General features: G+C 64.0%; 2 protein-coding genes across 2 annotated transcripts; both read left to right on the top strand.

The window, feature by feature from the left end:
• Positions 1 to 268: 268 nt before the first annotated feature.
• On the top strand, positions 269 to 12,014 carry Adam8 (ADAM metallopeptidase domain 8). Its single transcript, XM_070011354.1, has 24 exons — positions 269 to 354; positions 1,244 to 1,347; positions 2,350 to 2,426; positions 2,555 to 2,633; positions 2,708 to 2,784; positions 3,268 to 3,460; positions 3,693 to 3,755; positions 3,834 to 3,902; positions 4,065 to 4,231; positions 4,405 to 4,486; positions 4,622 to 4,770; positions 4,847 to 5,024; positions 5,270 to 5,359; positions 5,444 to 5,633; positions 5,714 to 5,795; positions 6,035 to 6,200; positions 6,618 to 6,695; positions 6,982 to 7,066; positions 7,927 to 8,026; positions 8,611 to 8,773; positions 9,207 to 9,272; positions 9,482 to 9,532; positions 10,738 to 10,812; positions 11,170 to 12,014. Exons 1-24 carry the CDS (start codon positions 309 to 311, stop codon positions 11,221 to 11,223), a joined length of 2,484 nt encoding a protein of 827 aa, XP_069867455.1. The 5' UTR covers positions 269 to 308; the 3' UTR covers positions 11,224 to 12,014.
• A 491-nt stretch (positions 12,015 to 12,505) lies between these two features.
• LOC138819871 (sperm flagellar protein 1-like) lies at positions 12,506 to 21,215 on the top strand. The gene is made up of 7 exons (XM_070011475.1): positions 12,506 to 12,556; positions 15,255 to 15,397; positions 16,085 to 16,235; positions 17,344 to 17,410; positions 17,695 to 17,800; positions 18,097 to 18,196; positions 20,690 to 21,215. The coding sequence occupies exons 1-7, from the start codon at positions 12,551 to 12,553 to the stop codon at positions 20,822 to 20,824; spliced, it is 708 nt and encodes a 235-aa protein (XP_069867576.1). The 5' UTR covers positions 12,506 to 12,550; the 3' UTR covers positions 20,825 to 21,215.
• Positions 21,216 to 21,866: the final 651 nt, after the last annotated feature.

Genomic DNA, 21,866 nt, shown 5'->3' with positions numbered 1-21,866 from the left:
AGAACTGAAGCCAGTGGCCCCATTTGATCCATTCCCTTCCCCAGCCCCATCAGTTTGGCCCACAGCTATGGGAAGCCAGAGAAACGAACAGCTTAGCAAAGGGACACTGGGAAGTACAGGAAGGTGTGGAGCTGCCCCAGGCTGCACGGCGGACAGCCTGGGAGCCAAGGGCTGGGTCACGCAGCCCAGGTGTTAGTGCCCTGCCCCGACACCCAGCGATTGGCTGGCTGCGACCTCGGGGCGGGGCATGCTGAAAGAAACGGGGCCGGGGCCAGGCGCGGGTCAGGAATCCTGAGCCGGATCCCACCATGCGCCGTGTGGAGCTCTGGCTGGTCTGTGTCCTTTGGCCACAGGGTGAGTGGAGCACGGCTGATTTCAGGGAGACTCCCCCAGGGCATGGGGATGGCCCTGGTGGGCAGGTTGCCTGGCCCTTGAAGCTGGTCTGGAGCAATGGGTACATTAGGTGGCCACTAAACGGAGAGCCCAGGATGCTGCGGAAGCCAGAGGTAAAGAGGGAGGGGTGAGAGAAGTCTGGCTCCTGATCAGCCACCCTTGGACCTCGCAGGGTGAGGGCTTCTGACTGGTCTCCTGAGGCTAAGGAGCCTCAGCTCAGGGGCTCGGGAGTGGGGTTTGTGGCCTTTTCTAGCCAAGCAGGGATGGGAGCTGTCTCCCACCGGATGGGGCCTGCTGGGTGGCTGGTGTGGAAGCCCCTTGCTAAGAGGTGTCCTGCCTGTGCCAGGGCCGCTTTTCCTGTTGCCTCTCATAACCACAGGGTGAGAAGGTGGTTGAGGACACATGCTCTGTCTTGTTGTTTAAGAGGGGCAAAGTTGCCTGGGGTAGGGGGTCTCCAGGGCTGCCTCTGACCCCTGAGACTCCCAGTCTGTTGGTCTGGTACCAGGGAGATTGTAGTTCTTGGGAGGGAAGCTGGGGAGGATTGCCATCTTGTTCCTCAATCAGATGTGCTCTGAAGCTAGAGGAGATGGTAGACCTGCCCGGGGTCTGCACCCTTCCTGGGTAGGCCCAGGCGGGCTCCCCGAGGGCTGAGGGGAAGGGCCCTAGGCACTGTGGAGTGTAGCAGGCTCAGTCTGCCTCCTGGAGGGAGTCACAGCCCTCACCTGAGCCCTGGGGTCAGACCTGCTGGCTCCAGCCCCCCCCCACTGATGCCCCAGAGGAGGGGTGGGCCCAGGTGAGATGCCCCCGCTGAGCCCCCGCTGAGCCTCCTGACGCACCCCCCCTCTCGCAGCAATCGCCCTGGGGTCTCCTTTGCCACATGTGGAGCAGTATGAGGTAGTATGGCCTCAGCGCCTACCTGGGCCCCGAGCCCGCCGAGCCCTCCCGTCCCCCGCGGTAAGTCTTTGCTGTCACTGGCAGGCTGGCCTCTCAGCCTGTTTCTGTAGAGGGGTGGAGTGGACATCCTGGACTGTCCTGCAGAACTCAGGGCTGCAAGTCCTCTTAAGCTGGTCTGCACTGCTGGCCTGACCCTGATGGCTCCTTCCTCTGGCCCCAGCCTACCGCAGAGCCTGGGGCATCCAGATTGGGCCCTGGGACGCCCTCCTTCAGGGGCTCTGCCAGCCCAACCTGGAGGAGCTGTTAGCGCCAAGAAAGGGGCCGGGCAACCACTTCTGCTGGCCCAGGACACACCCCAGTTTCACTTGGCGGGGTGATTCATCAGATTCCTCTTGCGTAGAGGGATGGCTCACCGCAGGCCTCAGCGTGTGTCATGACACACTGCCTGGGGCTCCGCCTGGGCCATGACACACTGCCTGGGGCTCCGCCTGGGTCAGGACACTGCCCAGGTCCTCCGGCTGGACTGGAATTCCCCGGGGCTGAGGGGAGGCTGCTGGTCCTGGCTGAGGAAGGGGAGGCTGCTGGCCCTGGCTGAGGGGAGGCTGCTGGTCCTGGCTGAGGAAGGGGAGGCTGCTGGTCCTGGCTGAGGGGAGGCTGCTGGTCCTGGCTGAGGAAGGGGAGGCTGCTGGTCCTGGCTGAGGAAGGGGAGGCTGCTGGTCCTGGCCTTAGCTTGGCACCCAGGGAACCTGTCTGCTCTCCTAGGCTCTAACCCCACTCGTTGGGGCACGGAGCAGGCCTCTACCTCCAGGGCTCTGCTGGAACGTGGGCCTGGACCCATTCCCTCTGCTTCCTCTGAAAAGGTGTCGTCACATCCTTGTAGACAGAAACTGGGACCTGGAAGGCCAAGAAGCCCTGGGTCCCCCACCCCAGCCCCCAAGAGACAGGCTCTTTCTACCTGTCCAGAACAGCCCAGCCCAATTCCAGCAGCTTCTGGCCTCCCCTGGGAGAGGGCCCCTGGGGCTTTCCCGTCCTGGAGAACACTCACTCTGAACCCCCATCCAGGGCCTGTACCCAGAGAGTGTGCGCTATGTTCTTGGGGCTGGAGGCCGTACCTTTACCCTGAACTTGCAGAAGAACCGGTGAGCTGGGTCTGTCCCTCAGGCTGAGTGGGTGGTACAAGGTCTTCATCCTGTCTGTTGGGCACCCGGTCTCCCCACACAGGAGACCAGGGGAGACAAGGCCATGGGCTCTAATCGCTCTCTTGTAGGGCTCTGCTGGGCTCAGGCTACACCGAGACCTTCTTGGCTGCCAATGGGTCTGAGGTGACAGAGCAGCTCCCGGAGCAGGTACAGAGCCGGGCCCTCTGGGGGCGGGCGGGTGATGGTGCAGCAGACTGGTGACCCCTCTCCCTCCTCCCCAGGACCACTGCCTGTACCAGGGCCACGTGGAGGGCCACCGGGACTCCGCTGCCAGCCTCAGCACCTGCTCCGGCCTCAGGTGAATGCTGCAGACGTGGGCGGGATGTGAGGGGGGACTTGAGGACACGCCTTTGCCATGCCCCGTGGGGTCACAGAGGTCCGAGGACGCTGGGGAGGCAGCCCTGGCGCCCGAGCACCCCGTGCACCCTTGACCCTGTGGGAGGAAGCGCCGGGCACCAGATGGGCTGGCGAGGATGTGCTGTCAGTACCCACTGTTAGCCAGGCACCTGTGGCTCACGCCTGTCACCCTTGCTGCTCAGGAGGCTGAGATATTAGAGTTGGGGTTCAAAGCCAGCCCAGGCAGGAAAGTCTATGGGACTCATCTCCAGTTAACCACCCAAGAAAGAGCTGCAAGTGGAGCTGTAGCACAGGTGATAGAATGTTAGCCTTGAGCCACAAACAGGGACAGCACCCAGGCCCTGGGTTCAAGTCTGAGGACCGGCACCAAAACAAAACAAAGCAAAAGACCTCAAAACATCCCTCACCTGGATCTCATCCTCAGGGGTTTCTTCAAGGTGAGCTCAGCCGTCCACCTGATTGAGCCTCTGGACGGGAACACTGCGGAGGGGCCGCACGCAGTGTACCAGGCCAAGCACCTGAAGCAGCGGGCTGGGGCCAGCTGTGGGGTCAGTGAAACCAGCCTGGACAACCTCCTGGGGACGCGGGTTTCGGCAGCCTCCAGGCCTCGCTTCAGGGTGAGCACCTCCCTCCCCGCCTGGCCATGCTGCCACCTGCCCCGCGCGTGGGCTCGGCCTTGCTGTTTGCCGTAGTTGCCCACGAGCCGGGGAGCCTGGGCGTAGCTTAGCCTCACAGCTCAGAGACGCCTCTGCGCACAGAGCTGTGCAGTCAGAGCCTTGCCACACGGAGCTGAGGCTGGGCTCTGGGTCAGGTGCGGACCGCGGCGTTGATGACTCGTTTCTTCCCCAGAGCCAGCTGCTGTCCCCGGAGACCCACTATGTGGAGATGTATGTGGTCACAGACAGCGTGGAGGTAGGGCCCCGGGGCGGGCCGGGCCGGGTGGCTGGGACAGAGGGGCTGGGCTCCAGCCTGAGTGTCCTGTGTTTCTAGCTCCAGCAGTTTAGGAGCAGGGAAGCCGTGCGCAGCCGGGTGCTGGAGGTGGTCAACCATGTGGACAAGGTCGGCAGCGCCGCCCCGGGGCCCATCAGACCCCGTGGAGGGGGAGGGGAGCCGAGCCCCGCTCTACCCGGCCCTTACTTCCTCTGCCCTCGGCAGAGCCTGGACCAGGCCGAGTGTTCGTTCGTGCCTTAGTCTGACTCCAGGGCTCCCCGTCTTCTGCAGCTCTATCAGGAACTGAATTTCCGTGTAGTCCTGGTGGGCCTGGAGATCTGGAGCAGGGACAAGATCTACATTAGCCCTCATGCCAACGTCACACTGGATAACTTCCTGTCCTGGCGGGAACGGACCCTGCTGGGCCGGCATCACCACGATAACGCGCAGCTCATCACGTGAGTGGACGGCTGGCCGTGCCCACCCCAGCAAGGCGCCGGGAGCCTGGCCGCTCGGCCTCCAGGGCAGGCTGCCCGGGAGAGCCGAGGGGAGGGCGGCACCCAGCAGCCCGCTGAGGGGGAGGGCGGCGCCCAGCAGCCCGCTGAGGGCCGCGTGTCCTGCTTGTTCCTAGGGGAAGGGACTTCGTCGGGACCACCGTGGGGCTGGCCCGCGTGTCAGCCGTGTGCTCCCGGGACTCGGGGGCTGTGAACCAGGTGAAGAGAACCCCTTGCTGGCTTTGTCAGCGGGCTGCCATCCGGGAACCGGGCTTCGGCCTCTCCTGGGCTGTGGGGGGACGCCCTGGGTGCCAGGGGCAGCTGGCAGAGGCTTTACGAGCGCTGTCACCACAGGACCACAGCCACAGCCCCCTTGGCGTGGCGTCCACCATGGCCCACGAGCTGGGTCACAACCTGGGCATGAACCACGACGAGAACATCCCAGGCTGCTACTGCCCGGCGTCGAGGGAGGACGGAGGCTGCGTCATGGCGGGCAGCCTGAGGTGTCAGCGGGCAGAGCCGTGGGGAGGGGTGGGCGCGGGCCGGGGCCCTCCCTGACCGCATCGCTCCTGCCCTCAGCTCCAAGTTCCCCAAGATGTTCAGCCACTGCAGCCGGACTGACGTGCAGGAGCTGGTGGAGATGCCATACACCATCTGCCTGGCCAACGCCCCAGACCTGGACACGCTGGTGGGCGGCCCGGTGTGTGGAAACCTGTTCGTGGAGCACGGGGAGCAGTGTGACTGCGGCAGCCCCGAGGTATGCCCTGCGCCCGCCGCCGCCCCGTGCGGGCGCCCGCGCCCCTGTCCTGGGGGAGGGCGTCTCCTGGGCCCAGAGTCCTGTGCGCCACCGCGCAGCGGCCTTCGGGGTCACAGGTCACCCTTCTCCTTTGATCCCAACAATGCTAAGGCAGGCGGAGGTCTGCGGCCCCGCCAGTGGCCGGCGGGCCTGGACTCCTAGCCGCGTCCAGCCCCGGCGCAGCGGCTTAGCCATTGTCCCCCCAGGACTGTCAGAACCCCTGCTGCAATGCCACTACCTGCCAGCTGGCCGCGGGGGCCGAGTGTGCCTATGGCGCCTGCTGCCACAGTTGTAAGGTGAGTAGGACCCCCAGGGCCCCCAGGGCCAGGGACGCCGGCCTCACCTGGGCCTGTCCCGCGTGAGCCTCTCTGGGGTTGCAGGTGAAGCCAGCCGGCGAGCCCTGCCGCGTGCAGAGGGATGAGTGTGACCTGGAGGAGTTCTGTGACGGCCGGCAGCCAACGTGCCCCAAGGATGCCTTCCGCGAGAACGGCACGCCGTGTCCCGGGGGCTACTGCTTCAACGGCAGCTGCCCCACCTTGGACCGGCGGTGCCAGGAGCTGTGGGGGCCAGGTGAGGACGCAGGAAGGCCGGACGTGGGGCCGCCTGCGGGCAGCTGTGGCCTCGGCCAGACCAACCTGTCCCAACCCCAGGTGCCCAGGCTGCAGCGGACGTCTGCTTTACCCACAGCATTCCTCTGGGCTGCCAGGGCCCGATCCTCCCTGGCAGAGGCAGGTGAGTATCGAGGCTCCACTGCGACCTGGACCCACTGGACGGGCTGGCCTGCAGGGTCATCCCAGGAGCGTCAGGGTCAGGCTGCGTGAGGAAGGCGGCTCCCTGGGGCTTCTCCCTGCCTTCCAGACTCCAGCTTGAGCTGGGGGTCCTCCTGGGAAAGGGGAGGGATGGGCTCTGGGCCCCGGCACCGCGCCGCAGTGGCGGCATGCCTGGGACCATGGCCGTCCCTCTGTCCACAGGATCAACAGCTGTGGAACTCTGTACTGTGTGGGCGGGCTGAGGCCCCCCGAGCGAGGGTCCTGTGTCTTCCCCTCGCCCGGGGGCCCCTGCCGAGCTCTCGTCATGGACAGCAGCCTCACCCGCTATGAGCCTGTGCCCGAGGGCACCAAATGTGGAGAGGGGAAGGTGCGTGAGCCCCACCCCAGGGCCGTGGGTCCTGGGCCCGGCCAGTCCGAGGCCCTCCTCAGACCACTGTCAAGCTTGGGCTGCGGCTGGTGCGGGCCGGTGGGCGGGGCCGTGCCTGTTCCCAGCTGGTGTCTGCATGTTCTTTCTGGGGGACTTGAACTCACAGCCTCACATTATCAGACAGGCGCTTTGCCGCTGAGCCGTCCCCCTCCTTGTCCCCCAGTCAGTTGCTTGGAGACCACTGTCACCCCCAAAGCCTGTCCTGAGCCTCCAGGCTCAGCGAGCAGCCAAGGCCGTCCCTGAGGGTCGACGCAGGGTGCCCTGGGCAAGGCACCCATGCACCTGGGGTTAGGCTTTGGGTTTTGAGGACAACGTACCTAGTGGTGCTCAGCCCTGACCAGAGACTGTCTCCCCCAGGTCTGCTGGAAGGGGGTCTGCCAGGACCTCAGCGTCTATGGAGAGCAGAACTGCTCTGCCCAGTGTCACAACCACGGGGTACGTGTGGTCCGAGGAGCAGTGTACGCTCGCCCGTGGTGCCTGCGCTCGGCTGTGGCACGGGCAGCGGCGCAGCGGTGCGGGAGTGGAGGCTCAGCCCAGCGTGGATGTCCGGAGGGTCTTGGACCCAAGGACGAGGCCTTGGCTGCCTGATGATGTGGTCACTGGGCGAGCCCCTCCGCCTCGGGGAGGCCGGGTGGGCAGGGGCAAGGGGCTGTTCCAGGGCTGCGTGCCGGACGGCCCGCTGCCTGTGAGCTGCCCACTCTGAGGCCCAGCGTCCTTCCAGGTGTGCAACCACAAGAGAGAGTGTCACTGCCAGCTCGGCTGGGCGCCACCCTACTGTGCAGGCCGACTGACAGACGCACAGACAGGTGGGACCCAGGCACAGGAGGGGGTGGGCCCTGGGCACAGGAGGGGGGCCCTGGGCAATGGAGGGGGTGGGCCCTGGGCAATGGAGGGGGTGGGCCCTGAGCACAGGAGGGGGTGGGTTCTGGGCACAGGAGGGGGTGGGCCCTGAGCACAGGAGGGTGTGGGTTCTGGGCACAGGAGGGGGTGGGCCCTGAGCACAGGAGGGGGTGGGTTCTGGGCACAGGAGGGGGTGGGCCCTGAGCACAGGAGGGGGTGGGCCCTGGGCACAGGAGGGGGTGGGTTCTGGGCACAGGAGGGGGTGGGCCCTGAGCACAGGAGGGGGTGGGCCCTGAGCACAGGAGGGGGTGGGCCCTGAGCACAGGAGGGGGTGGGCCCTGGGCACAGGAGGGGGTGGGCCCTGGGCACAGGAGGGGGGGTGGGCCCTGGGCACAGGAGGGGGTGGGTTCTGGGCACAGGAGGGGGTGGGCCCTGAGCACAGGAGGGGGTGAGTTCTGGGCACAGGAGGGGGTGGGTTCTGGGCACAGGAGGGGGTGGGTTCTGAGCACAGGAGGGGGGGTGGGTTCTGGGCACAGGAGGGGGTGGGCCCTGAGCACAGGAGGGGGGGTGGGTTCTGGGCACAGGAGGAAAGGAGGGCTGGCAGCCCCGAGCACTGACCTGAAGGTGGCCAGGGCAGAGCCCGCGCCTCACCTCCGAGAGAGGATGGCCCCACGGCTTCCCCAAGCCACATCTTCCCATGTGGCTGGAGAGCTGGGAGGGCTGGGGCCAGGCGTGGGCTCAGAACATGGCTGAGAGGGCAGAAAGGCCGTCCTTTCCCAGGCCCTCCACCCCTGGCCTGGCTGACGTGAGGCTGTGTGTCTCCTAGGCCCTGGGAGCCCTCCGCTCCGGGGGCTGGTGGCCCTGGTGCTGCTGGCCGCCGTGGTCGCCCTGGCAGGTGTCATCATCCACCACAAGGTCCGGAGGAGGTGAGGACATGCTTGTTGTGATATGTCTGCCCGCAGACGCGCATTTCCTGTGTTGGTGTAACTTCTGCAACTGTTAGGAAATGGCTTCCTCTGTTGTTTGAGAACGAAAAAGAAAAATCACTGTGTCTTGCAGAAGGGCCAGGCCCAGGCAGACCCCAGGGTTCCCCAGGCCTAGGGCCTGGGCTGGATGGTGAGGTTTCTGGGATCCACTGGGCTCGGGAGTCTACTTGAGGGAAGGGTGATAGGCTGTAGTAAATCCAGAAGTGAGCTTGGACTCCTTTCAGCCCCAACCAGGCCCATGTGTGCTCGGCTAGGCTCCAGTGTGCTCTTGGCCTGCTGGGCCTGCCTATCCGTGACCATTCCTTGCAGCCTGTATGAGGTCTGCAGATCAGAAACCCTAGCTAGGCTCCACAGGGGCCGAGTTTAGGAGCCCCAAAGCCTGTCCAGGAACATGGCGAGGTAATTGTCTTCTTTTCGTGGTGGTGGTGTTACTGGCGTTTGAACTGAGGGCCTCATATTTGCTAGGCAGGCGTTCTACCATGTGAATCATCCCTCCAGCCTGACAATGGCTTTTTTCCTTCCAGGGGTGTTGTACCTGAGGCCACGGGACTCCCCAACCCTCTGTTCTATGGAAGAAGCAGAGGCATGCCAGCCAAGGAACGTGTTCGAGGGCCCCCAGGGCTGGCTTCCACCTGCGGCAGGCAGCCCCCCAAGCCCACACTGGTCCCCAAGAGGCCCCCACCTGCGGTGAGCACGAACTGCAGTAATGGGACCTGCGGGTCCCTCACCCTCCTGCCCAGAGTGTGGTGCCTGGGGTTGGTGAAGCCCTGTCACAGCCGGTGCACAGGCCGACACCCCTGGAGAAGCAGCCTGGGTGCCAGGGGTTGCCTTCCGAGGACTGCACTGGGAGTCTGTCTTTGACCTCAGAGCTCTGAGATCTTTGACCTGGCAGGTCTGGGGGTTTTCAGCCTTGGGTTCTGAGAAGGACCCTTGCTGCTCCTGATGGTTGGGATGGGGACAGATGGCACATGGGGAGCTCAGGCATGGTCCCCCCCACGGGGACTTTGCTTCCCTCCTCTCTGAGAGGCGTGGAACCTGGGTCCTGGTGTGGAGAGGCTTTCTGGGTGGGGTGCGTGCAGCCCTGCTTCTAGATCCAAACCCACAGCCCTGTCCCCTGCAGCCTCCCGCCGCCATGTCCAGTCCAGCCGCCGCAGTCCCTGTCTATCCCCAGCAGACACCGGACCAGGTGAGCCCTGGTGGGGGGGCTAAGCGTTCTGGAGGTATGCAAACATTTTGGGAAATGGGGGCCAGTTGGCCAGAATCTGCAGACCCAGGCCAGCAAAGCGGCTGCTTTACAGGGAGGGCAAGACATGAGCAGAACCTAACAGATTTGGCAAGCTTCAGCCGTGGGCAGGCTGGTCTGTGGGTTCAAACTCCCCACTTCCTCCCTACCAGCTCCAGCTGCCGCCACCTGCCAAGCCCCTCCCAAAGCTGAAGCCCACGCAGGTAAGATGACACCCTCCAACTCTCAGCCCAGGGACCAATATAAGCCAGCCACCCTGATACTTCCCTTGTGAAGTGGCTTTGGAAATTGAAAGTTCTTTAAAAAATGTGACTCATCCGAGCCATGCAAATCAAGCTGGGGTTGAATTCCCCTCCAGCAGGGCTCCCTGCCCCTGGGCTAACCCTAGCACCATGCTGCCATCCTCAATGCAAGACATTGGGTTGGAGTGGATGGAGGCTTTCCCAGATGTGTTCCTGGGGAGGAAGGGGCAGCCCTGGGGCCGGGGGGGCCTTGGGCCATACAGAGATGACCCGTGGTGACACATGATGATGTGGTGTTGTCTGGCTGCTCCCAGTGAGCTTTGTTGTGAATGAAGGAACAATACCAGGAGGCATGTGCTGCTTTCTAGGCTTTTCCTCTCTTCGAACTTTGACATAACAGTAGTAATATCCTCAGTGAATTTGCCCCACAATTGTTACTGTAGTGTTTGCACAATAGTGATTTTCTTTCTTTCTTTTCTTTTTTTTGCCAGTCCTGGGGCTTGAACTCAGGATCTAGGCGTGGTCCCTGAGCTTCTTTTGCTCAAAGCTAGCCCTCTACCACTTGAGACACTGCACCACCTCTGGCTTTTTCTGCTTATGTGGTACTGAGGGCTTGAACCCAGGGCTTCACACATGCTAGGCAAGCACTCTACCACAGAGCCACATTCTCAGCCCCTGATTTCCTTTCTTTCTTTCTTTTTTTGTTGGTTGTGGGGCCTGAACTCTGGGCCTGGGCGCTGTCCCTCAGCTCTTCAGCTCAAAGCTAACACTCTACCACTTGAGCCACAGCGCCACTTCCAGCTTTTTCTATTTATGTGGTGTTGAGGAATCAAACCCAGGGCTTCATGTATGCAAGGCAAGCACTCTACCACGGAGCCACCTTCCCAGCCCAAGCCCCTGATTTTCTATTGTTTAAAAGTTTTTATTTTGAACTAATTCTAGACTTACATAGTTGCAAAAATCATCCTAGGAGGGGTCCTGAAGGCAGAACAGAGGAAAGTGGGGAGAGAGAGACCAGGCAAGGAGGAAGGCTGGGCAGAGCCGGTGGCCAGACTGCCAGAGGGAAATGCTCAGCAGAGCGTTCAGAGGCCCACCAGCACCCCTGGAGGGGACAGCCTGGCCCACTGAGGCGGCCAACCCCATCAGCTGCATCTGCCTCCTCCTAGGCCAAGCTAGCTCCTGTGCCTCCAGTGCCACCAGTCAAACCCAAGGTTGGAGGGCCCACTCCCGGAGTGCCTCAGGTGAGCCTCCAGGGCAGGTCCACAGCTGGGGGGGCGTGGCAGAGAGCTGCCCCGCCCCACCTGGGGGGAGCTCGCCCGTGGGAGAGGGGATATTCTTTACATTGATGATTACCTGAAAAGGAAATGGGAAGCTGTCACTTAAATGTCTGCTCGAAATGTGTAAGGAAACTTTTCGGCAATTGCCGCCGTTGCAGCACCCTCTGTACAGTTGTAGCTGTTATTACTGAGCCCCTGCGGGTGCCACGGTGTGTTGTTGGACAAGCTAAGAAACCAAGTTTTAAGGAGTGCAAACAGGGTGTTCAGTTGTGCCTTCTGGGGCACGTGGTTTTTTAACTACCCATTCTCTTTTCCTCCTAGGAGGCGGCCCATGGCCCAAAGGTGGCGCTGCAGCCTCCTGTGCAGAGGAGGTGACCCTGAGTGCGCCTGCTGGCCCGCGCAGGTTTGAAGCCAGGGCTCCCGCCGACGGCTCTTCCAGTCAGCCTCTTTGCTCAGGACTGAGGCTGGACCTCAGCAGCATCTGCTCTTGGCATGAATCGCTGGAGAGGCTCCTGCTGTCCTGGGGGCCGGGCCTGCCCAGGACACCAGGCTCTCCCTCCCAGGGCCTCCGCCGCCTGCCGGGCTCCCCGGACGCAGGGTGTCGGCCACAGAGCAGCTCTGCCCGGTTCCTGGGACGCAGTCCGCACCCACGTGGGGCCTGACCTACACCCACGCGGGGCCTGACCTACACCCACGTGGGGCCTGATCTACACCCACGGGGGGCTCCATCACCCACGCAGGGCTCCATCACCCACGCGGGGCCTGATCTACACCCACGCGGGGCCTGATCTACACCCACGTGGGGCCTGATCTTACACCCACGTGGGGCCTGATCTACACCCACGCGGGGCCTGACCTACACCCACGTGGGGCCTGATCTACACCCACGCGGGGCCTGACCTACACCCACGTGGGGCCTGATCTACACCCACGCGGGGCTCCATCACCCACGCGGGGCTCCATCACCCACGCGGGGCCTGATCTACACCCACGCGGGGCTCCATCACCCACGCGGGGCTCCATCACCCCCGCGGGGCTCCATCCACGCCCACGGGGGCCGGGACGCGGGAAGAGCCGTCTTTCCCGGGCAAGGCTGAGGACCCCGCGTGCGGCCGTGCGGAGCGGCTGTCGGGGACAGAAAGCTATTCCCTAATAAAGAGTCTGCATCTGGCCAGGAGCGTGTCGGCCAGGTCCTGTGGGCCGGGAGGGTCGCGGAGCCCCACGCCGCCGCGGGGGCTTCACCAGCAGACGCCGGAGCGCGGCTCCGCTCACCGCCCCGGGCCCGCCCCTTCCGCGCTCAGCCAGCGCTCGCCCCGCCCCGGGCCCGCCCCTTCCGCGCTCAGCCAGCGCTCGCCCCGCCCCGGGCCCGCCCCTTCCGCGCTCAGCCAGCGCTCGCCCCGCCCCCGGGCCCGCCCCTTCCGCGCTCAGCCAGCGCTCGCCCCGCCCCTTCCGCGCTCAGCCAGCGCTGGGCCCGCCCCTTACGCGCTCAGCCAGCGCTCGCCCCGCCCCTTCCGCGCTCAGCCAGCGCTGCCCGCCCCTTCCGGTCCCGTCTCCAAGCAACAGCCCCGCGCCTCCGCCATGCCTGGAGCTGCGGGTCTGAGCCCCGCCGCCCTCCCGCCCGGCAGCCTCCACAGCCTCTGCGCGTGGCTCGATGGTCTCCCGCTCAGCCGCCCCAAGCGACACCTGGCCAGGGACTTCAGCGATGGCGGTGCGGGCGCGGGGGCGAGGGTGGAGCTGGAGGGGTGGCGCTGCGGGTGGAGGGTGGAGGCCGTCCCCAGTCCTGTCCCCAGACCTGTCCCCAGACCTGTCCCCAGACCTGTCCCCAGACCTGTCCCCAGTCCTGTCCCCAGACCTGTCCCCAGTGCTGTCCCCAGTCCTGTCCCCAGACCTGTCCCCAGTCCTGTCCCCAGACCTGTCCCCAGTCCTGTCCTTAGTCCTGTCCCCAGTCCTGTCCCCAGACCTGTCCCCAGACCTGTCCCCAGACCTGTCCCCAGACCTGTCCCCAGTCCTGTCCCCAGACCTGTCCCCAGTGCTGTTCCCAGTCCTGTCCCCAGACCTGTCCCCAGACCTGTCCCCAGACCTGTCCCCAGTCCTGTCCCCAGACCTGTCCCCAGTGCTGTCCCCAGTCCTGTCCCCAGACCTGTCCCCAGTCCTGTCCCCAGTCCTGTCCCCAGTCCTGTCCTTAGTCCTGTCCCCAGACCTGTCCCCAGACCTGTCCCCAGTCCTGTCCCCAGACCTGTCCCCAGTCCTGTCCTTAGTCCTGTCCCCAGACCTGTCCCCAGACCTGTCCCCAGACCTGTCCTTAGTCCTGTCCCCAGACCTGTCCCCAGTCCTGTCCTTAGTCCTGTCCCCAGACCTGTCCCCAGTCCTGTCCCCAGACCTGTCCCCAGTCCTGTCCCCAGACCTGTCCTTAGTCCTGTCCCCAGACCTGTCTTTAGTCCTGTCCCAGACCTGTCCCCCGTCCTGTCCCCAGACCTGTCCCCAGTCCTGTCCCCAGTCCTGTCCTTAGTCCTGTCCCCAGACCTGTCTTTAGTCCTGTCCCAGACCTGTCCCCAGTCCTGTCCCCAGACCTGTCCCCAGTCCTGTCCCCAGACCTGTCCCCAGTCCTGTCCCCAGACCTGTCCTTAGTCCTGTCCCCAGACCTGTCTTTAGTCCTGTCCCAGACCTGTCCCCAGTCCTGTCCCCAGACCTGTCCCCAGTCCTGTCCCCAGACCTGTCCCCAGTGCTGTCCCCAGACCTGTCCCCAGACCTGTCCCCAGACCTGTCCCCAGTCCTGTCCCCAGACCTGTCCCCAGACCTGTCCCCAGTCCTGTCCCCAGTGCTGTCCCCAGTCCTGTCCTTAGTCCTGTCCCCAGACCTGTCCCCAGACCTGTCCCCAGTCCTGTCCCCAGACCTGTCCCCAGACCTGTCCTTAGTCCTGTCCCCAGACCTGTCCCCAGTCCTGTCCCCAGACCTGTCCCCAGTCCTGTCCCCAGACCTGTCCCCAGACCTGTCCTTAGTCCTGTCCCCAGACCTGTCCCCAGTCCTGTCCCCAATCCTGTCCCCAGTCCTGTCCCCAGACCTGCCCCCAGACCTGTCCCCAGTGCTGTCCCCAGACCTGTCCCCAGTGCTGTCCCAAGACCTGTCCCCAGTGCTGTCCCCAGTCCTGTCCCCAGTGCTGTCCCCAGTCCTGTCCTTAGTCCTGTCCCCAGACCTGTCCCCAGACCTGTCCCCAGTCCTGTCCCCAGACCTGTCCCCAGTCCTGTCCCCAGTGCTGTCCCCAGTCCTGTCCCCAGACCTGTCTCCAGACCTGTCCCCAGTCCTGTCCCCAGACCTGTCCCCAGTGCTGTCCCCAGACCTGTCCCCAGTGCTGTCCCCAGTCCTGTCCCCAGACCTGTCCCCAGTCCTGTCCCCAGTGCTGTCCCCAGACCTGTCCCCAGACCTGTCTCCAGACCTGTCCCCAGACCTGTCTCCAGACCTGTCCCCAGTCCTGTCCCCAGACCTGTCCCCAGTGCTGTCCCCAGACCTGTCCCCAGTCCTGTCCCCAGTGCTGTCCCCAGTGCTGTCCCCAGTCCTGTCCCAAGACCTGTCCCCAGACCTGTCCCCAGTCCTGTCCCCAGTCCTGTCCCCAGTCCTGTCCCCAGTCCTGTCCCCAGTCCTGTCCTTAGTCCTGTCCCCAGTCCTGTCCCCAGTCCTGTCCCCAGTCCTGTCCTTAGTCCTGTCCCCAGACCTGTCCCCAGACCTGTCTCCAGACCTGTCCCCAGTCCTGTCCCCAGTCCTGTCCCCAGTCCTGTCCCCAGACCTGTCCCCAGTCCTGTCCTTAGTCCTGTCCCCAGACCTGTCCCCAGACCTGTCCCCAGTCCTGTCCCCAGTCCTGTCCCCAGTCCTGTCCCCAGTGCTGTCCCCAGACCTGTCCCCAGACCTGTTCCAGTCCTGTTCCCAGACCTGTCCCCAGTGCTGTCCCCAGTCCTGTCCCCAGTGCTGTCCCCAGACCTGTCCCCAGACCTGCCCCCAGACCTGTCTCCAGACCTGTCTCCAGTCCTGTCCCCAGTCCTGTCCTTAGTCCTGTCCCCAGTCCTGTCCCCAGTCCTGTCCCCAGTCCTGTCCCCAGTCCTGTCCCCCAGGTGAGGCTGGAGGCTGCCTCCCAGCCCTGCTTGTGCTCCCTGGAGAAGAGTGGACGGAAGGCCAGTCCCCTCTTCCTGAGGAAGAAGGGATGGCCCCTTGTGTCCAGCTCTCACTTCATTCCCCCCTGCCCCTCCTGGGCTTGCGTCCTGGGTTTGCACTTTCACCCACACATGCCTTGATCTTCCCGGTGGGTTGTCAGGAGCCCTGCCCCCTCGTGGGCTCCTGGGGGCCCGGGCCCCTGGTTTGTGCTCAGGGCCTTGGAGGGGTCTGGCTCGGCAGTCCGCTCACCCTGCCCCCTGCAGTTAGGCAGCCCGCTCACCCTGCCCCCTGCAGTGCTGGTGGCTGAGATTGTGAAGTACTTCTACCCCCGGCTTGTGGACCTGCACAGCTACGTCCCCGCCTGCGGCACGGATCAGAAGCTGAGCAACTGGAGCCTTCTCAACAGGCAAGGGCTGAGCGAAGCCGGTTCTCTGAGGCTGGCCTGGCCCACGGCTCTTTCACATGCCTCTGGGGCAAGTTTCCAGCTGTGTGGGTGCTGACCCCGCTCACAGAGCCTTGCTCTCAGTCATGCCCTGCGGGCATCAGCAGAGAGTAAGCCGTCTCCGTCCCACCTCTGCTGGCTCTCCAGTAGACAGATCCTGCCTTCGTGTAGGCCACAGCTTGGTGATAGTGAAGGGCCGGGGTAGAGGGAGGTTTCGGCGAGGTGACCCCGATCAGGGGTGGGGGACACCTGGGAGGGAGCGAGGAGCCACAGATCCCGGCCTCCAGTCCACACCAAGACCTGGGTGGGTATAGAGGTACTGGAGGCCTTGTAGAACGTGCACTTCAGAGGGTGGGCATGAAGGGCCCATCGGATGTGCGGGCAGCCGTCCGGACCAAGGGAGGAGAGGGCATGGCTACCGTGAAGTGTCAGCCCTGTGGACCGCTCAGAACAAAGGCAGGGAGGTGAAGGCCAGTAGGGACAGCCCCAGGCCCAGTCAGCTTCTCCCTCCAAGGGAAGCAGGCGCTCCGCTGCGGCCCGAGCCTGTGGCCCGTACCTGACGGCCAGCCCCCTCCCTCCAAGGGAAGCAGGCGCTCCGCTGCGGCCCGAGCCTGTGGCCCGTACCTGACGGCCAGCCCCCTCCCTTTGCAGGAAGGTCTTTCACAAGCTGCACTTGACTCTCTCGGAGGCGGACATTCACAAGGTGGTGGCCAACACACCTGGAGCCATTGAGCCTATTCTGTGTGCACTGAGGGTGAAGGTGGAGGCTGGCACCGTTCACGTCGGCTCTCCGGGAATAGCTGTACGTGAGTGTGAGTCAGCGTGTGTGTGAGCCGGTGTGCGTGCTCGAGCCACTACACACATGTAAATCTGCATGTGTATGTGTGAATGCATGCGTGTCGGCATGTGTGCAGATCTTCATGTGCATGATCAGTGTGTGTGCATGTGTATGTGAATCAGTATACATGTGTGAGTCAGTAGACATATGTGAGGCAGTGTGTGAATCTGCACGTGTCACTGTACATGTATGTCAGTGTACTGTGGATTTGCATACATGTGTGTCCACATATGTGTGTGAATCTGTATACATGTGAACATGTGTGAATCAGTGTATTGCATCATTGTATGGGACTACATGTATAAATCAGTGCATGTGTGAATCAGTGTACATGTCATTGTGTAAATTGGTACAGTGTGAGTCAATACATGTGTCTATACTGGTGAATCAGTGTATGATTGTGAGTCCATGTATGTGTATGAATCTACACGTATGAGAATCTGAATCTGGGTGTGATTCAATATATATGTGTGAACCTGCATGTGTGAGTCCATGTATGTGTCCATGTGTGTGTGAATCTGCATGTGTGCGAATCAGTGTACTTGTGTACTTATGTACATGTGTGAATCTACATGTGTGAATCCATACGTCAGTATACATGAGTGTGAATCAGCGCACATGTGCATGCGTCAGTGTATGTGTGAGTCCGTGTATGAGTCTGCATACATATGAGTCAGTATGTATGTGTGAGTCCATGTACATGTGTATGAGTCTGTGCCTGTGTGAATCAGTACGTGTGTGTGAACTGTGCAAACTGGCAAATACCGCTAAGAAATGAGTGCTGGTGAGCTCTCGTTCCTTCTCCAGATTGCAGCTTGCAGCCGAGACCACTCACGCCAGGACAGCTTGCTCTAGGCTGGCGTCCTTGGCTGTCCTGCAGGCCAGGGCCTGCCCAGTGCCTTGCCCTGCCCCTCGCCCCTGCCCACCCTGGCTGACCTGCCTTGGGTAGTGGAGACACTCAGGTTGCAGCCCCTTCTGACCAGCCCAGCTGCCCCCTTTCCCCTTTCAGCTTGCTGACTGCCTCCCACTCCAGTGGAGGCTGGGAAGCACACCCTACCTTTAACCTCCGCAGGATCCGGGACCTTCCAGTGTGGATGCCGGTCAGCCGTGCTCAGCCTGTGCCTCACACCCCCACGTGGGTAAGACCTAAGCCCCCATGCGGGGAGTTTGGTCCTTCAGACGCCCAGGCCGGGCACAGACCAGACCCAGCTGGGCGTGGGCCAGGCGGGGACCGGCCGACCCGGTCCCCCGACACCCAGACAGTGTCCCCCTGCCCCGGGAACCCCGGGGCCATGCGTGGGGCTCCTGTGTTTCCAGTGGGGCCCCGACTCCAGAGCAGGACAGCCCGCCTGCCCTGTGCTGTCACCGCGGGTGCCTCTCAGCGCGGGCCCAGGCCGGCTGACGGCCCCTCTTGGTCACACAGGCCTGCAGAGTCCTGTAGCAGTGTCCAGTGTGCAGACCCCCCAGAGCCAGAGCCAGGGCCAGAGCCAGAGGGTTCTGGACAGGACCCGCTGCTGTGCTGGCGGGGGGTGAGCCCTCCTCCCCACCCCTGCCCGCCTCCCCCCACGCCCCTGTCTCCCTCTCCTCCCCACCCCTGCCCGCCTCCCCCCACGCCCCCGGCCTCCCTCTCCTCTCCATCTCTGCCCGCCTCCCCCCACGCCCCTGCCTCCCTCTCCTCCCCACCCCTGCCCTGCCTCTCCTCCCCATGCCCCTGCCCTGCCTCTCCCCCACACACCCCTGCCCTGCCTTTCCTCCCCACGCCCCCACCCTGCCTTTCCCTCCCAAGACCTCTATCCTAAACTAAATGCTGGTGTTTGCCTCTCAGCTGGGATCCAGCAGTCGGGCCCTGGGAACACCTGGCCAGGGTCCAGCAGCAGCTGGAGGACAAAGAGCAGGCACTGTCCATTCTTCAGGAGACCGTCAAGGTATGGCTGCAGACGATGAGGCCGTCCTGAGCCTGAGCAGCCCCAGCTGCAGCCTGGGGAAGGAGAGCCTTACTGCACTCTGTCCGTCTGCAGAGCCGTCTGACCCGGGCGGGGTTGGTGGTAGGGGCGCAGGGCGGTCCTGACAGGGAGACCCAGAAGCAGGAAAGAAAAGGACAGAGCCCGCTCCGTCCCACCACCCGTTTGGCTGGCGGACGCCAGGCTGGGACCTGCGGTGCAGGGGAGGCAGACAGCAGGGTGGGCCTGGGCCCAGGTCGGGACAGAGGTGCTCTGCTGGGCAAGCCCCTGGGGGGGATGGGGCGGGTGCACACGGGGAGCTCTGCCCGCCTCTCAGGCCTCCTCCAGCTCCCCTCCACGGAGGCCCAGGGCCCAGGACTCGCTGCCAGCCTCACGGTCCTGCACGCCTGCTGCTCCGATGGGCACACGTTCTGTGGGGTCGGTCTGGGCTGGTAGGGACACAGGGGCTCTGTGGTGTAATCCTGGGTCTCTAGGGACACACTGGGCTGTGTTACACCGGGTTGTTTTCACCTGGTTCTGTTTTCACCTGGGACTTGTGTTTATGCATGCAGAAAGCCCATCACGACTCTTTCCCCATCCACACACCTTGCAGAACAGGATCCAAGAGAGCAGGACCAGTTTGTAGGCTGTACAAACGGGCCTCGAGTTCTCAGGGGCTGGAGGAGACGGCAGACATCACAGTTCCTGAATCTCGATGAGCTGTCTTTCTGAGAACTCAGGAAAGTGGGATCATTTGCTGAGCTGTGTAGAGGAAGTGGCGAGGAGGAGCAGAGCGCTGCGGTGTGGGCCGCTCACACTCTTCTTGTCCCTACTGTGACTCTGGCTCATACGCTGACAGAGTGAATCAGAACTCTCATCTGAGACTCAGGGGGAAACAGCTCGGCTTGCCACGCAAGGGCAGCAACTGAGTGTCACTTGCATAATCACTGTCCCGGGGGTGGAGGCGACGGAGGAGCGCCAGGAGGAGCTGTGGTGGGCAGCAGGGTGGGCGTCGTGGCTGGCCACGTGAGGGTGCCCCCAGCCCAGGCGGGGTCAGCATCCTGACGCTGACTGCCCTGCCCTTCCAGTCTGTCCCAGTGTCTCTGGAAGGTGTCAGCTTGGGGGCTGTGGGGACCAGCCACGGGGCAGGCTCACGGATGCCCCCACACCCAGGTCTGCTGCCAGCCACGGGGCAGGGTCACGGATGACCCCACACCCAGGTCTGCTGCCAGCCACGGGGCAGGCTCACGGATGCCCCCACACCCAGGTCTGCTGCCAGCCACGGGGCAGGGTCACGGATGACCCCACACCCAGGTCTGCTGCCAGCCACGGGGCAGGGTCATGGATGCCCCCACACCCAGGTCTGCTGCCAGCCACGGGGCAGGGTCACGGATGACCCCACACCCAGGTCTGCTGCCAGCCACGGGGCAGGGTCACGGATGCCCCCAGGTCTGCTGCCAGCCACGGGGCAGGGTCACGGATGCCCCCAGGTCTGCTGCCAGCCACGGGGCAGGGTCACGGATGACCCCACACCCAGGTCTGCTGCCAGCCACGGGGCAGGGTCACGGATGCCCCCACACCCAGGTCTGCTGCCAGCCACGGGGCAGGGTCACGGATGCCCCCAGGTCTGCTGCCAGCCACGGGGCAGGGTCACGGATGCCCCCACACCCAGGTCTGCTGCCAGCCACGGGGCAGGGTCACGGATGCCCCCAGGTCTGCTGCCAGCCACGGGGCAGGGTCACGGATGCCCCCACACCCAGGTCTGCTGCCAGCCACGGGGCAGGGTCACGGATGACCCCAGGTCTGCTGCCAGACTGATCCCAACCCCGCCCTGGCTTGGGCACACTGCTAATCACCTCACCCCCTAACCCAGGCACGCTGCTGATGATCACCCCCCCATCTCAGCACGTTGCTGATCTCACACACACACACACACACACACACACACACACACACACACACACACACACCCTGCCCTGACCTGGGCACGCTGCTGGCCTTGGCATGGCACAGCTTTTTGGCAGACAGTCTCTCCTAATCCAGCTCTTTGACACTTGCTAGCCTGGGGAACGTGGGAGGTTGTGCTCCCGGGAGGGCTGGGGGTGAGGTCTTCTTAAGCTGACCCCCCTGTGGCTGCTGCAGCCCAGGCTGGGCCCCGGGGCAGGCTCTTCCTGCAGCGCTGGGACCCCCTGATGTGAGTGCACTGGTCAGCCTGGATGCACTGGGGACCCAAGCACCCACTAGGCCCTGGGTGCGGCTCACGCAGTGGGCTCCTCCTGCCCCGGCCGCGTGCGGCTCTCGCGGCTGACACGGGAGCAGGTCCTGCAGGGGTCCCCGGCTCATTCCCCTTCAGCGCCTTTGGGCCTGCCTCCAGCAGGCTGGCCGCGGCCCTGGAGGCCCGAGCTGCCTTGGGGTCTGGCTCTGGCAGACAGACACTTCAGGCAGACTCTGTGTGTCCAACCTGTGTGGATTTTGAAGCTTTTGCAGATGAAGGTGGTGAAGCTGGAGTACCTGGTACAACTGAAGGACCTCCGGATTGGAGAGCTGATGAGACCAGGGCCCGAGGAGCACCAGGACCGGGCGACGGCCCGTCCCAAGTCAGCCAGACCCTGACCTGGAGCCCCTGGAGCCCTTGCTGCTCAGACGTCTGTGTGCCGGGACGAGTGCGGAAGCCCCTGCGCTCTGGTCACAGACCCGGGGCCGGGCGGGTCTGGTCTCCTCAGCCCCCGTGTCTCATCATTGCTGCGTTTGAGAACTCATGGCACCCTGTGTGTGTGGTGTCTGCAGATGCACTCCAGGATGGGAGAAGCTTGTGACCAGACACACTGCGGCCTGCAGGAAATTGTGCTCTCTGTGGCTGGGTCTTCCAGGCCCAAGGGAGGGTGTGAGGCAGAGGAGACGGAAAGCAGATGCCCCCTCCCCGTCCTCCACGGTGGGCTCAGGGCTCCGGGGACAGGTGGAGCCGGGCCTGGGCCCCGGAGGTCTCTGCATCTTGGGCCTCACATCCCAGCTGAGACCTGTCTGCTGCCCTCTCACCTCCTGAGATGGCACCGAGCTTAGAGAGCTCAGGGCAGGGCTGCATCCTGCTGGCCTGCGCCCTCAGTGGGGACAGACAGACAGGCTTGTCACACTTGCTCTTCCCTGGGGACAGCCCTCCCCGTGGGAAGCCTCCCAGGCGGGTCTGCCAGCCCCGTCACTGCAGAGCATCAGCCCTGAGGTGGCGTCCTGGTGGCCGTCGGTGGCTCTGGTCGCATATGGTCAGCTGGCTGGGGCAGCGCTGGAGCAGGGTGTCTGCAGGAGAAGCAGCCCTGGCCAGGGGGGCTGGGGAGGGGACACCCTGGCCGCCCATGCACCCGCCCCGGGGGCTCTGGGTGTCGTATGTCAGAAGAGGGGAATCTGCTGAGTCGCCACAGGTGCCTTGAGAGGCACAGACGGAGGCAAAGGCCTGGAGGAGACCCCAGCTCGGAGCCTAACGCACAGGCACTGCCGGCCCAGATCCAGTTCCAGCTGCCCGCCGGCGTTAGGTCTGACCACAGGCAGAGGCTGTGGCGTGGCACTGCCTGTGCGTGTGGCTGAGACACGGACACTGCGTGCTCTGGTGTTCACAGGCGTGAACTCAGGCCGGCGGCCTGGGTGGAAGCTTCGGCTGGGGCGG

Source organism: Dipodomys merriami, unplaced genomic scaffold (assembly GCF_024711535.1).
Source record: "Dipodomys merriami isolate MVZ:Mamm:240054 unplaced genomic scaffold, mDipMer1.0.p SCAF_82, whole genome shotgun sequence".
Taxonomy (NCBI): domain Eukaryota; kingdom Metazoa; phylum Chordata; class Mammalia; order Rodentia; family Heteromyidae; genus Dipodomys; species Dipodomys merriami.
This window is presented reverse-complemented; position numbering and strand designations above follow the sequence as displayed.

What these genes read in the sequence shown, in the direction of transcription:
- Adam8 (XM_070011354.1), top strand. Translation starts at nt 309, where the DNA reads ATGCGCCGTGTGGAGCTCTGGCTGGTCTGTGTCCTTTGGCCACAGG. An exon ending in ACTCGGGGGCTGTGAACCAG is followed by an intron (nt 4,487 to 4,621) that starts GTGAAGAGAACC and finishes CTGTCACCACAG; the next exon opens with GACCACAGCCACAGCCCCCT. An exon ending in CCAAATGTGGAGAGGGGAAG is followed by an intron (nt 6,201 to 6,617) that starts GTGCGTGAGCCC and finishes TGTCTCCCCCAG; the next exon opens with GTCTGCTGGAAGGGGGTCTG.
- LOC138819871 (XM_070011475.1), top strand. An exon ending in TGCCTCACACCCCCACGTGG is followed by an intron (nt 17,411 to 17,694) that starts GTAAGACCTAAG and finishes TTGGTCACACAG; the next exon opens with GCCTGCAGAGTCCTGTAGCA. An exon ending in TTCTTCAGGAGACCGTCAAG is followed by an intron (nt 18,197 to 20,689) that starts GTATGGCTGCAG and finishes TGGATTTTGAAG; the next exon opens with CTTTTGCAGATGAAGGTGGT.